General features: G+C 36.2%; 1 protein-coding gene across 1 annotated transcript in view; it reads left to right on the forward strand.

Annotated features, from left to right (window-relative positions):
* Nucleotides 1–12,749, forward strand: part of LOC110448263 (serine/threonine-protein kinase mTOR-like) — a 47,590-nt gene that overhangs the window by 9,457 nt on the left and 25,384 nt on the right. The window contains exons 12-28 of the mRNA XM_021494429.1: nucleotides 556–719; nucleotides 1,266–1,349; nucleotides 1,550–1,668; nucleotides 2,081–2,177; nucleotides 2,541–2,746; nucleotides 3,163–3,285; nucleotides 3,944–4,027; nucleotides 4,452–4,544; nucleotides 5,889–6,023; nucleotides 6,651–6,789; nucleotides 7,746–7,993; nucleotides 8,650–8,736; nucleotides 9,286–9,453; nucleotides 10,475–10,587; nucleotides 11,396–11,651; nucleotides 12,131–12,274; nucleotides 12,595–12,737. Of these exons, the coding sequence (XP_021350104.1) occupies nucleotides 556–719; nucleotides 1,266–1,349; nucleotides 1,550–1,668; nucleotides 2,081–2,177; nucleotides 2,541–2,746; nucleotides 3,163–3,285; nucleotides 3,944–4,027; nucleotides 4,452–4,544; nucleotides 5,889–6,023; nucleotides 6,651–6,789; nucleotides 7,746–7,993; nucleotides 8,650–8,736; nucleotides 9,286–9,453; nucleotides 10,475–10,587; nucleotides 11,396–11,651; nucleotides 12,131–12,274; nucleotides 12,595–12,737 (2,403 nt within the window). The remainder of the gene's footprint in view (nucleotides 1–555; nucleotides 720–1,265; nucleotides 1,350–1,549; nucleotides 1,669–2,080; nucleotides 2,178–2,540; nucleotides 2,747–3,162; nucleotides 3,286–3,943; nucleotides 4,028–4,451; nucleotides 4,545–5,888; nucleotides 6,024–6,650; nucleotides 6,790–7,745; nucleotides 7,994–8,649; nucleotides 8,737–9,285; nucleotides 9,454–10,474; nucleotides 10,588–11,395; nucleotides 11,652–12,130; nucleotides 12,275–12,594; nucleotides 12,738–12,749) is intronic.

The raw sequence follows: 12,749 nt of genomic DNA on the forward strand, positions 1-12,749 counted from the left end.
AATTACAATGTTTACTTATAAATGAAAATAAAAGTTGGACATTTAAAAATCAATCTGGACCAGTACTCTAATAAGAAATTGTACACCTCTCAATATCCTCTCACAACGAAAGATCGAGGGGATATAGTATTCCGCCTGTTCATATGTATGTACACTTGCTACACTCTTTATCGCTCTAGTGACTTCATTTTTCAACGGATTTTCATGACACTTCATACAAGTGTTTGGTATGGCAATACCTTGAACCACTTTGGGTTTCAGGTTTCTACGTTGAAGATTAAGGTCACTTGTACTATTTTTAGAAAAACTTTGTCATCGCTCTAGCGATCGCATTTCTGAATGGAATTTCAAGAAACTTCATACAAGTGTTTTTCTCGTACATCAGTCACACAATGTGTGAATGTGAGGGGATTTGTATCACTTGTGATACCTTGTTTACGTTAGAGTGATGGAAAAATGATAAAGATAATTCTTCACAGTATAAATTCTAATGACAAGAATAAAATGTTAAATGTCATTGTTCAAGAGACATCATTCGCCCTATATCTGTTTCAGCCCTGCTCTCACTGCTGCACTGAAGGATCTTGCCACTCAAATCCCCCAGCTCAAAAAGGAAATACAGGATGGGCTACTGAAAAGCTTATCGTTGATTCTGATTGGACGCCCCCTGAAGCATCCAGGAGCCCCAAACTCCCCAACAATGCCGATACCAGTGTCAGGTGAAATAGTGATAAAATTCTCCAACAGAATTTTAGGTCAAGAATTTCTTGGAACTATATAGATCCAAAATACCATTTTTGAGAATGACAAAAGTTCATTTACCAATATCTTTTAATTATGCTATGTTTAATTCATGTACTTTTTTTAACTTTGTGTGAAATCATCTTGAAAAAGAACAAAGTCAATGAAAGAAAGAAAATTAATAATCAGTATGAAGTAGCAACAAACAATTACTTCAAAATGAAAATTATGTTTAAATTTTTTCATAAAAGAACATTATCTTTTTGTGGAAGAGTCTAATTAATACCAAGGTAGTCTATAGGAAGTTCTCGTGAAAGAGTCTAATTAATAGTCTATATGAAGTGTGAAGGATCTCGAGGTATGTCAAAACACAATGTCCAGCCTATTTAGCCGTCTTATATAGTAATAGATTTTTACCTGATTTGGTGAACAGTTTTGAAATAGCAGTATATGTACTTGTATTCATTGACTGTGGTGCTACAAGAACGTTCTCCTATTTCATTAGCTCTTTCCTTGTACTTCAGGGTCTGTGGGAAACCTTGCGGAAACACAGGATGTCACAAGCATTACATTGGCTCTCAAGACTCTAGGAAGCTTTGATTTTGAAGGTGAGAAAAACCTTCAGTTTCTTTCATACAATTTCTACCTGTAATTATGATTTAGAAAAATAAAATATTATGACAATTTAATAGTTCTACAAATTGTAACTTACAAAAAGTGCTATTGATAGCTATCTATGCACCAACTAATAAAAAAAAACAAGTTTTGTGTTCCTGTCTTTATAACCATACTTTTTTGCTATTTTTAGGTCATTCTCTGACCCAGTTTGTGAAGCATTGTGCAGAGCATTACCTTTCCAGTGAGTTCAAAGACATTCGGATGGAAGCTGTCCGTACGTGTGCCAGGCTGCTGTCTCCACTGCTGGTTGTATGTACACAGTTTATACAGCTTATTCATTATTTTGTTTTTATCTGGAGTACACTTGCCGTTATTGGCCCTACCATTGAAACTGGGCTGGATTTTATATTTTGTTTATATGTGTGTCTAGCCATTAGCCATTTGTCTGTCCTATCCATGGATAAATTATAACTCTAAACACCTAAATATATATATTTTTTTAAACTTTTTATACACTACTAATGTATCACTCCAAGCAAAAGTTTGTATTCTTTACCATGTAAATTGTTAAGTTGTTGAGGAAGAAAATCCAAGTGCTTCAAACTATTTAGCTTTTACTTGTATACACTTGAAAGTGCAAAGATCGAATGAAAATGTCATAACCAGGCATTTAAAATAAGTGCAATGTTCTGTAATGTGTTTGTATATGATTGTTTTATAGCTCCTGGCCTCAAACCAAGGACAGATCAGCATGGCTGCCATGAACACTGTGGCCGAGGTCCTACATAAGCTCCTCGTGGTTGGCATCACTGACACTGGTAAGGAACACAATCAGTCAAATACATGGTGATACTGAGGCCTCTTTTGCGTTTAAGGTTTAAACGCTTTGTCTGCATTGAAATGTAACATTTTTGGGTATAAATCCTGGCGGACTTGAAATGTCTATATGCAGGCCTTGTAAGGCTTTGTCAAGGCTCGCCTGAAAGCAGCATCATATTACTATGTCCGATCCTATTTCATGTATGCACATCTCTGGTTCAACTGTTTAGATAGCAATAAACAAATGCAACTTTAGTCTTACAGATAATTTTAATTGTCATATGAGGAGATAATTGCCTCATTTAAAAATTCTGATGACCTAACAGATAACTTCTGATGTTGTATGGTCTGTGTGTTTACAGATTCTGATATTCGTTTCTGTGTGCTGATGTCTCTGGACGAGAGATTTGATCCCCACCTGGCCCAAGCTGAGAATCTCAGTGCCCTATTTGTCGCCCTTAACGATGAGGTGTATGACATTCGAGAGCTGGCCATTTGTATGATCGGCAGACTGAGCAGTAAGAACCCGGCTTATGTGATGCCATCACTGCGTAAGACTCTAATACAGGTAAATAAGTGCAGTTTTCATAAAATCATTAAAAAATAGCTTTCAATAGTTTGAGATATATTGGTGGAGAGGTGGCATGTGAAATGAGGAATACAGTAGTATATATAAAAGTCTGTCTTTGAATTAGCCGAGAAAAAAAGTACTGATATGTGCATTTTATAGATTCAAACATGTTAAATGTTTCTAATATGGCATCAAACAGCAATAAAAAGACGCATATATAAATGTATAGAAATGTAAGGAGAACACATGCAGAATTAAAAACCTGATGACATATTTTCGTGATTGTGTCATTTTCTCCAGGATTCCGACTGAAATCTACTGTGATAATAATATGTTTTAACTTGCTCTAAAAATTTAGATTATGTTTGAAGAATTTTCTCTCCATACTTTGATAAATTCCGAACTTATTACAGATACTGACAGAATTGGAACACAGTGGAGTTGGCCGTAACAAAGAACAGGCAGCCCGTATGTTAGGCCATCTCGTCGCTAATGCAGCACGACTCATAAGACCATATATGGAACCAATATTGAAGGTGCATTAAATTTTCTTCATAGGTGTGCAAATATTCAACATGTCCTACTTACAACAAAAAAACCAGGATGGAATATTAAGAACCTTATTCTTATTTCCATATATGAAAATATGCTTTCATTTAACGATATAATTATTTAAAATTGAAGATCTCAAATTTGAGTATACTGTATAACCTGAAACATCCACTATTTGATATATTAATGGTTTCTGATATAATGTTTATTTCATACCACAACACTAGTACAGCAGTGTGGTACTATATACTTCACTGATTTAGGTTCCTACATATCAAATTGCAAAATTTTGTATTAATAGATCAAAGGGCTGCAGAAGTTTTTATCGGGAAAATAGCTTGTAGCTGTAAAAAATGAAACAAAAAACCTGGCAAATTACTCACAAATTTCTGGCAGATTACACTGCTCATTAATGATTGCATCCATCATAAATCTTGATTGAAATGTAACAGGTAAGTCCAGACAGTTTGTACAAGTCCCTTTGCAGTTAATGACAAGTTTATATGTATTTCTTGATAAATAGAGATGTTATTTTTATAAACATTAATCATTAACAAATAAAAGCTTCTTGTGTCACAATAAGAATTCAATTACTAAAAATGGATTTTGAAATAAGATTATAGTCTGTCCTTGTTTCACTAGGTGTTGATCCCAAAGTTGAAGGATTCGGACCATAACCCCAGTGTTACTATCAGTGTGCTGGCTGCTGTTGGGGAACTAGCTCAGGTAAGGTATCAGTGTAAGCTGTCATCAGGCAAAAGATATGTTTGTTTAATCATTGCAAATAACTAAAATTTAACCCAAGAATTTTCATTGTATCTATGAAAATAGTAATGAGATGTGAGAATAAATTAAACAATATAATTTTGGCGGTCGGATGGCGCAATGGATAATGCACTTGCCTTTCACGGTGTTTGATTCCCTGATCAGATGTGAAAGGGTAAGGGGTCACCTGCCCGACCGGGTTGGTTTTCTATGGGTTCTCCACTTTCCTCCCACATTAAGACCCTACCAAGACACCTGGGCTAACAAGAATTAATGATATCAGTTGAAATAACTTGTTTCATATTTGTAGTAAAATAAATGAAAGTTTATTATTATAACATTATTTCTATTAGAACAATAACTGGTTATGTTCTTTGAACGTTAGGTGACTGGAACAGAGATGAGAAAACGCATGGACGAACTTCTACCTATTATCATTGATATGCTACAAGACTCTTCCTCACTACAGAAAAGGGAGGTAAGTCTGTGTTTAAAGCGATTTTGTAGGATGTGATGCATAATTTTATTTTCAGCTTAGATTGGATACCTTCTTGTGAATTTAATTTTAAGAAAATGAATGTTAAGAATGGATTAAAAAAAATTGATTGTCATGTCAGTATGAATTTCGTTGCTTACAAAATTATTCCTTAATGTACATTCTACCAAGATGACTAATAGATAAATTATCGTTTAGTCACATTGTGAACATTTAGTCATCAATCATGGAATTCAAAGCAACCTAAAATAATATATTTCAGCAATGAATTTAAAACCAAATGCAATGTTATATGAAATGTAGTGTCAAGTGTCATTACAGGAATCATTAGCAGGGTTCTCCCCAGAATTTTTTTAAGCTGATATGTTTCATTTGCAACGATTATTCAAGACGGACACGCTAATATAATACCTTATAATACCTTATCAAACCTAAGGGGGGGGTGTTAATATTATGTTTAAAAAGTTACTTTTAATTACCAAACTTCTTTTGATGATCATTAAAACCAAGGAAATAAATAAGTGTTTCTTATGTCTGTGTTTGTGCTATAGGGGGAAACACCTACATGAAACAGTTTATATCATAGTTCTTATTATTGTAAGAGAAAATGTTTTAATAAAATGTACAGTGTTTTTATTTCCTCCAAAACTGTATTTAATACTGCTGTCAGTAAATGTGATCAAAGATTAAAACAGCATTTTTATTTGAGCTCTTCTTCATTAAAAACGACAAATCCAGATTTTCATTCCCCTTTCCGGTTAGTACTTTACACAATCCAAGATGGCGACCATCACTAACTGAATACACAAGCTATTTCAGCGTTGTCAAATACAATCATATGTGAGTAAATTAATTTATAATAGATGTAATAAGTGTTTGTTTTGTTAATCCAACAGTAGGTACCTCAATTAATCACCTATTGACCATGCTAAAAGGATCCGGTGGTAATTGCTTTATGCTCCAGTGAGCACGCTTATTGCCGGACACCTGTGGGCTTGTCGTCCGGTCCCCCTCCCCACTAATTACAGGCCCCCTGTGGCAATACGCCTATCGTGCAACTGACCAGTGGGGTCATTGCTGGACTTGGGTCAGCCGTGTGATTTAATCAGTGTCAATTTTTTGTGTAAAAAGACCACCTTCAGAACAAATAACAAGGTGATACGGTTCACAGTTTAAGGTGATACGGGTCAATTAAGCTGATACGGCAGGGAGGATTTCAAACTGAAGCTGATACGGAGCCGTATCAGCTAAATGACCTGGGGAGAACCCTGATTAGATTATCATTAAACATGCAATAAGCATTGTAAAGAATTTTGGTTTTATTAGACTGCCCTGTGGACACTGGGACAGCTGGTTGAGAGTACTGGCTATGTTATTGAGCTGTACAAGAAATATCCCACTCTTCTGGAGATTCTCCTGAACTTCCTCAAGACAGAACAGTCACCAGGAATACGCAGAGAGGTAAGCTGAATCTGTTAAAATATATGATAGCAATACGCTGAGGAGTGATGTATAAATCAGACCGAATATTTGCTTCAGATCTACATTTATTAAGATGTTGAGGTATATCTAACAAAACAATGATCAAAGATACACTGAATTAGGCTTGATCAGTCGATTGATGGAAAATAGGTAGATTTGACTTAGCATATACAGGATTAGAAGTTAATTGTAAAAACCACTTGTCAGTGGGCTAGTAGTTTCCAATTTTTCTAGTCCGTCTGCATATTCTACTATTAAAATTACCCCAATGTTATGCAACATATAAGTGATACCACATTTTGACTTATCAGAAGGGCTAGCAGTTATTTGAACCACTAGTCCAGCTGGAGAATTTACCAGTCTCAGAATATCGGGCTTCTCTTACTGTCTGGCCTTGAATTACATGAACATTCATCAGCTATAGTCTGTTAAGGAAGATTTGATAGAACAATGGTTGGCAACAAACTGTGATGTATTCAAAGTAAACGTTCGTGAGAGAAGTCAAGATGTTCTGTTAAAACAATTTGACATAAACAGACTGATATGCAGAAGGAGGTTGGAAATATATAATAGAATATTGAATATTACTCTTTTTTATTGACATAGGTGATCAGAGTACTTGGATTATTGGGTGCATTGGACCCCCACAAACACAAATTGAACCTGGGTCTGATCCAACAGACCGAGGCCTCGGCTGTGCTCAGTATGTCTGACCCCAAAACCAACCAGGAAAACCAGCAACCAGGTAGGTATTTATATATAACCCAAAAACTTACCAGGAAAACCAGCAACCAGGTAGGTATTTTATATAAACCAAAAACCTACCAGGAAAACCAGCAACTAGGTAGGTATTTATATATGGCCCGAAAACTTACCAGTAAGGTGTCATAATTGACCCTTAAATCAAATAATGAAAAACCAACTTCATAGAAGTAATATACACTGGCCCCAAAAATCTACCAGGAAATCAGGCAACCAGGTATTTAATGTATTCGTCTGACAAAAGACCAACGAGATTCATTCTCTGCTTAGCATAGCTTTGCACCTGTAAAACCTGTAGTTTGTGCCATCATGTTATTGAATCAACTATTTTTGGGTTTAAAAAAATGAATCTCCAATCAAACTGTATGCATTATTTTATACACAGTTGCTTGACTCTGTAGATAGAACCTAGAAAATGTCACGTTAAGTGCTGTTGACACAAACATTTTGGTCCAGAATAACGAGTCAACACAATCGCCAATGTCGGTGTGTGAAAGGCTATAGTTAATTTTTTAGCCCAACATATTTCCTCAGGGGTCTAGCTAGGTTATTGACACATAATCGGAACAAATGTCAAAATCCGGAAGAACAAAAAAATAGCAATATAGCACATATATATCCATTCCTCTTGTAAAATCTCAATTTACAAATATTTGAATTTTCTCTCTTCTAAATTCCATGAAGCATAATACATTGCATATGATAGGCATTTAAAAAAAAGGTTGATGGGCTAATCACCAGTCTAATTTGTTGAATAACGTTTCAGTTTACAGCTACTTTTCCCCCTGTTTGATTTTCCAATTAGCACAGCATGCATATTGATACAGAAGAGTTATTCCCCATGTAAAATGTTAGTTGAGCGTTTGTATGCTGTAATTGTTTTATATGTATATAACTTCTTTAACGAAATTAAGAAAGTAAGTACACTATCTGTTGTAGAAAACACAAGTGAGATGTTAGCCAACATGAGTTCTTCTACAACTTTGGAGGAGTTCTACCCAGCCATTGCCATAGGAACCCTTATGAGGATAATCCGGGACCCGACCCTGTCCCAGCACCACACGATGGGCGTACAGGCAATCACGTTTATCTTTAAAAGTTTGGGCATCAAATGTGTGCCCTACATACAACAGGTTATCCCGGCATACCTCACTGTCATACGTACTGCTGAATCCAACTTTAGGGAGGTAAGTGTATACCTTACAGCACATTCTCATTCACCTCCTGAAATTTCATAATGAACTATTCCAACCTTTGAATTGGAAGAGTTCAAATGTGTCTTCAGGGGTGAATGAATTAATACTAGACCTGGAAGTCCAACAGTTATCTGACTTCACATGTACCTGGTATGTAACTCTTGAGAACTACACCAACATCTGATCATAGAGAGATCAATCTGACCTATATTTCCAACATCTCTGACATTGACATATCTTTGCTTTTAGCTCCATTCCTTTGGTTAGACTTTCTATTTCAGACAAGTGGTTAAGGCTTCTGACATTCTGCTACCATTACCCCTTCACCACTGGGTCGCGGGTTTGAGACCTACGGTGAGAAGTCGCCAGGTACTGACCGTAGGTCGGTGGTTTTTCTCTGGGAACTCTGGCTTTCCTCCACCAACAAAACCTGGCACGTCCTTAAATGACCATAGCTGTTAATTAATAGGACGTAAAACACAATCAAACCAGACCTTTCAGTCAAAGTAGGAATTGGAGGCATATGTATGTTTTACAGACTTAATCCTAGTTCATAAGAATTTGATGATATGACAGGCTTTTTTTTTGTTTCCATCCGGATTGTACACATATATATATATATATTCTTCATAATTGTTTCATGTCAGTTCCTGTTCCAACAGCTAGGAGTGATAATAGCCATTGTCAAACAACACATAAGGAACTACCTGGACGACATCTTCAGTCTCATCAAGGTTCACACACTTTATATATTGCTGTTTTTGCTTTCCCATTGTGATCGCATATATGAATTTGCCAAAATCCCATTGCATTTATGGCTATGATATATTGCAAACAGCTGATTTTGGCTTTTGAATTATGAAAGTCGGAGATCACAGGTTTTTGTTGGAGCACAGAGATCATTTTGTATATTAAACTCAGCTTATTTCAATATAGAAATTGGATAACATATCTTCAAAAAGAAATTCCGTGCTATATTTTCCCAATTTCTATGAAAACACAATTTTATTTTACCACGTTGAAAAGACAGGTAACCTACTAGTACTTGTGAAAAAGGAGTAGGTTGATTTTGACAATATTTGTAGTAGTCTAAGCATTATCTCACTGAAATACTCTTGATGCCCCCGCCATAAAATGGGGGGCATATAATGTTGCCCATGTCTGTCCCGTCCTGTCCTGTCAAACATCAAACACTGAAACTAATTTCACATGGTGACAAGGGCATTCATGTCCTACAGACATTTTCTAGTTCTATGCTAACACTGAGTGATGTTTGATTGTAGGACTACTGGACACCTAACAGCCCGATGCAGAACACCATCATCCTGCTGGTGGAGCAGATTGTCACAGCCCTGGGTACCGAGTTCAAGGTCTATCTACCCCAGATTGTACCTCAGATGCTCAAGGTCTTCATGCATGACACAAGTCAACACCGAGCCGTCACTGCCAAGGTTACCACAGCACCATATTGTCATGGACCATAATACTGTATAACATGAAATGTTCGTTGTGTATAAACATTCATGGTTTGTCGTGGTTGCTATTGAACCACGAACAAAAATACAACAAATTTGAATGATATACGTGTCTCCTGCTTGTTAATACTCACGAACATTACGTGTTATACAGCATCAAAGTTTTACTTTATACATAAACAATGTACATATTGAACATGTCGCAACGTTTCAAGACTGACTGGTCCCTTTGTCAAGCTGTCAAAGCTAAGGTTGTGACACGTTTAATACGTACATTGTAATTTGTTTGTGTATAAAGTAAAACTTTGATATTACATATATCAAAACTGATGAATCTTATACAAGATATTGTTCTGGATTATTTCTTAATAATTAAGCATTAAGCTTACAATGTTCCACTTCTCATTTGATAATGTAGGAGGAGTGTGAATTTGTTTTCTTTTTTGGGAGGAGGCCGGGGGGGCATTGAAAGTTCATAGAGGTCATGAATATTCATTGGAGGCCCGGTAGTCTAGTGGTAGGATGCTGGGCTCATGACCGAAGGGTTGCTGGTTCAAGTCGCGGCACGGCAATGTGTTGTATCTTTGAGCAAGGTACTTAACTCCGCTTGTTCCAGTCTACTTAGCTGTAAATGAGTATGTGGTTGGGCAGTGCTAGAACTGTAGAATGCTACCGGCTGTATGCTCCCCAGGGAGTTGAGAAAGATATTGGCTGGTTGCAAAGGCCCTATAACCACGGATGATATTTTGTGAACCGCTTTGAGACGACCTACGAACTAGGTTGTGATAACACGGTATAGAAGAACCTCAAATTATCATTATTATTATGAATTCTTGAATCATCTGATGAAAATGCTTCCAATCTCTTAATCACATATGATATAAAAGAAAAAAAATATTCATTACTGCTGCAGCTGTGTTATTACATCATTTGATAGCTTGTGAAACATATCTTTGTTATGTTATGAATTATATTATAAACCATTCACATTTCACAGTTACTGAATGCCCTGCAGCTGTTCGGTGCTAATCTGGACGACTACCTCCACCTGATCCTACCCCCGGTGGTCCGACTATTGGACGGTACAGACATCCCACTTGCTGTCAGAAAGTAGGTCCGGCTGTTCATTTCACCACAGTGATATCCAAATATTTACCCAGGACTAGTTCTATATTGAATATGAAATGTAAAAATAGTTTTTTGGGTACTGTTTCCTAGCATAGTAGACAAAGTTTTGGGTCCTCCACTTTATGTATACTAGATTTTATGGGTGCTCCTTTTCCTGTTGTCTAGTAAGCAAGACAAGATTTTGGAGACTTCCTCCCTCCCGATTTTCTAGTATGATATATTGTACTTAAATGGTGGTTATGAGCAAAGAAATACTTAAATCAAACCATGACAAGAAATCGAGAAATGCACAGGGGTCCTGTAGAAGAACAATAAATAGAATCATTAAAAGAGGGAAAATGTTAGGAAATTACATTAAAGTGGTCCTTTATAAGAAATAACGGTTTCAAGAATTTCCTGAAGATAATTGAACCAGAACTAATGATATACAGAATAAAGAAATAAAGAGTTAAAAGCTAAATATAACTAGGTCTCTTCAATTTCGCAAAGTCTATGTAATTTGTGAATTTACTTCAAACAACTCTCCTTATATCTTGCAAAGTATGAGTGATATACAGTTAAGTAATGGCTAAGAAGAAATAATTACAACATCATGAGTATCTAATAATAGTCACAGCTAACTTGGGTAAAAACAAGGTTTAATGATTATGTCTGTTTCAGAGTTGCTTTTTAATAGAAACAATCAACCGTTTGATTTGTAGATTTGTGTTGTATTTAATACTTTGTTCTTTCTGTTTTAAGAGTTTCCTCAATTAAAAAATAGCTAGTACAATAATTATGTCTGTTTCAGAGTTGCTTTAGAAACAATCGACCGTTTGACGTACACACTTGACCTGACGGACTATGCATCAAGGATCATCCATCCCCTGGTGCGGACCTTGGATACCAGTGCGGAGCTCCAGACCACAGCCATGGACACACTGTGTGCCCTGGTAGTCCAGCTCGGAACTAAGTTTGCCATTTTTCTACCAATGGTGTACAAGGTTATGACAAAGAATAAGATTCTCCATCAGAGATACAGCATCCTCACCTGTAGGATTATGAAGGTATTTGAATCGAAATTTGTGTTGTAATCTATTCTTTCTCAGTTGTGATTTTCCTTCAATACATTGGAGAAGGCAGGACGTTTCATATTTTAAGGGAACTGTACATTGAAAATTAATTCTTATTATTCAGCAATGACATCAGTTATGCTTTCTTTTAACATGTGCAAGTAACACTTCAACATCTGCAAAAATATTTTCACTGTAAATTCTTTTGGAAATGTTTATTTTGCTGAACAAATTTTCCAATAACATTAATAATCAGTGAGTCATCATACTCATGTGAATGGAAGAGATAAAAATGTCTCCAAATTAAGACATGTTTACAAATCATGCTATGAAAACTATAGTCAGTTATAATCTTGTGCAAGACTTTAATCATAGCAAAGTCACGGGAATGAAAGAAGAAGGATTGTATGGAAAAACAGAAGGAAATATAATACCAGGTTTGAACCTTGCTGTGCTATGTTCCATGTTTCTAGAGTTCTACTATAGCTGAGGAGGAGGACGATCCAATGCTGTCCAGTTTTCGTCGCAATAAGTTGAAAGTCTCTGAGACTGGGGAGGCAAGCATTGAGGTTGTCACCATTAAAAAACTACATGTCAGCTTCCCCAACCTGCAGAAGGTAATCTCAGTTATGCTGTGTGTCATATGTAAACCATTTTAATTCCATGTAAGTCAAAGAATACAATGTCATTAGTGTGCAGAATTAACTCAATTGCCCTTCTTACAAATTTAATTTCTACAGTAGTCTGAACACAGAAAATATGCCAGATAGAATTTGAATCATGAAGACCAATAGTACAGAATAATGTTCAAAAGGAAGTAAAAAGTTGTAAAGACCAATAAAGATATAAAGAGCAAAAAATTAAAATACTTCGGATCAATATTAAAGAGCTTTCTGTTATAAGTGGTTTTGAAAATATACCATTTTTGTGCATTCAGGCACTTGGTGCTGGGCGACGAGAATCTAAAGAGGATTGGATGGAATGGCTGAGGAGGCTGAGTATTGAACTTCTCAAAGAGTCACCCTCCCCTGCCCTCAGGTCGTGTTGGGCATTAGCGCAGACCTACAACCCACTAGCTAAGTAAGTCACCAT

This window comes from Mizuhopecten yessoensis, unplaced genomic scaffold (genome assembly GCF_002113885.1).
Source record: "Mizuhopecten yessoensis strain PY_sf001 unplaced genomic scaffold, ASM211388v2 scaffold3961, whole genome shotgun sequence".
In the NCBI taxonomy this organism is placed as follows: Eukaryota; Metazoa; Mollusca; class Bivalvia; order Pectinida; family Pectinidae; genus Mizuhopecten; species Mizuhopecten yessoensis.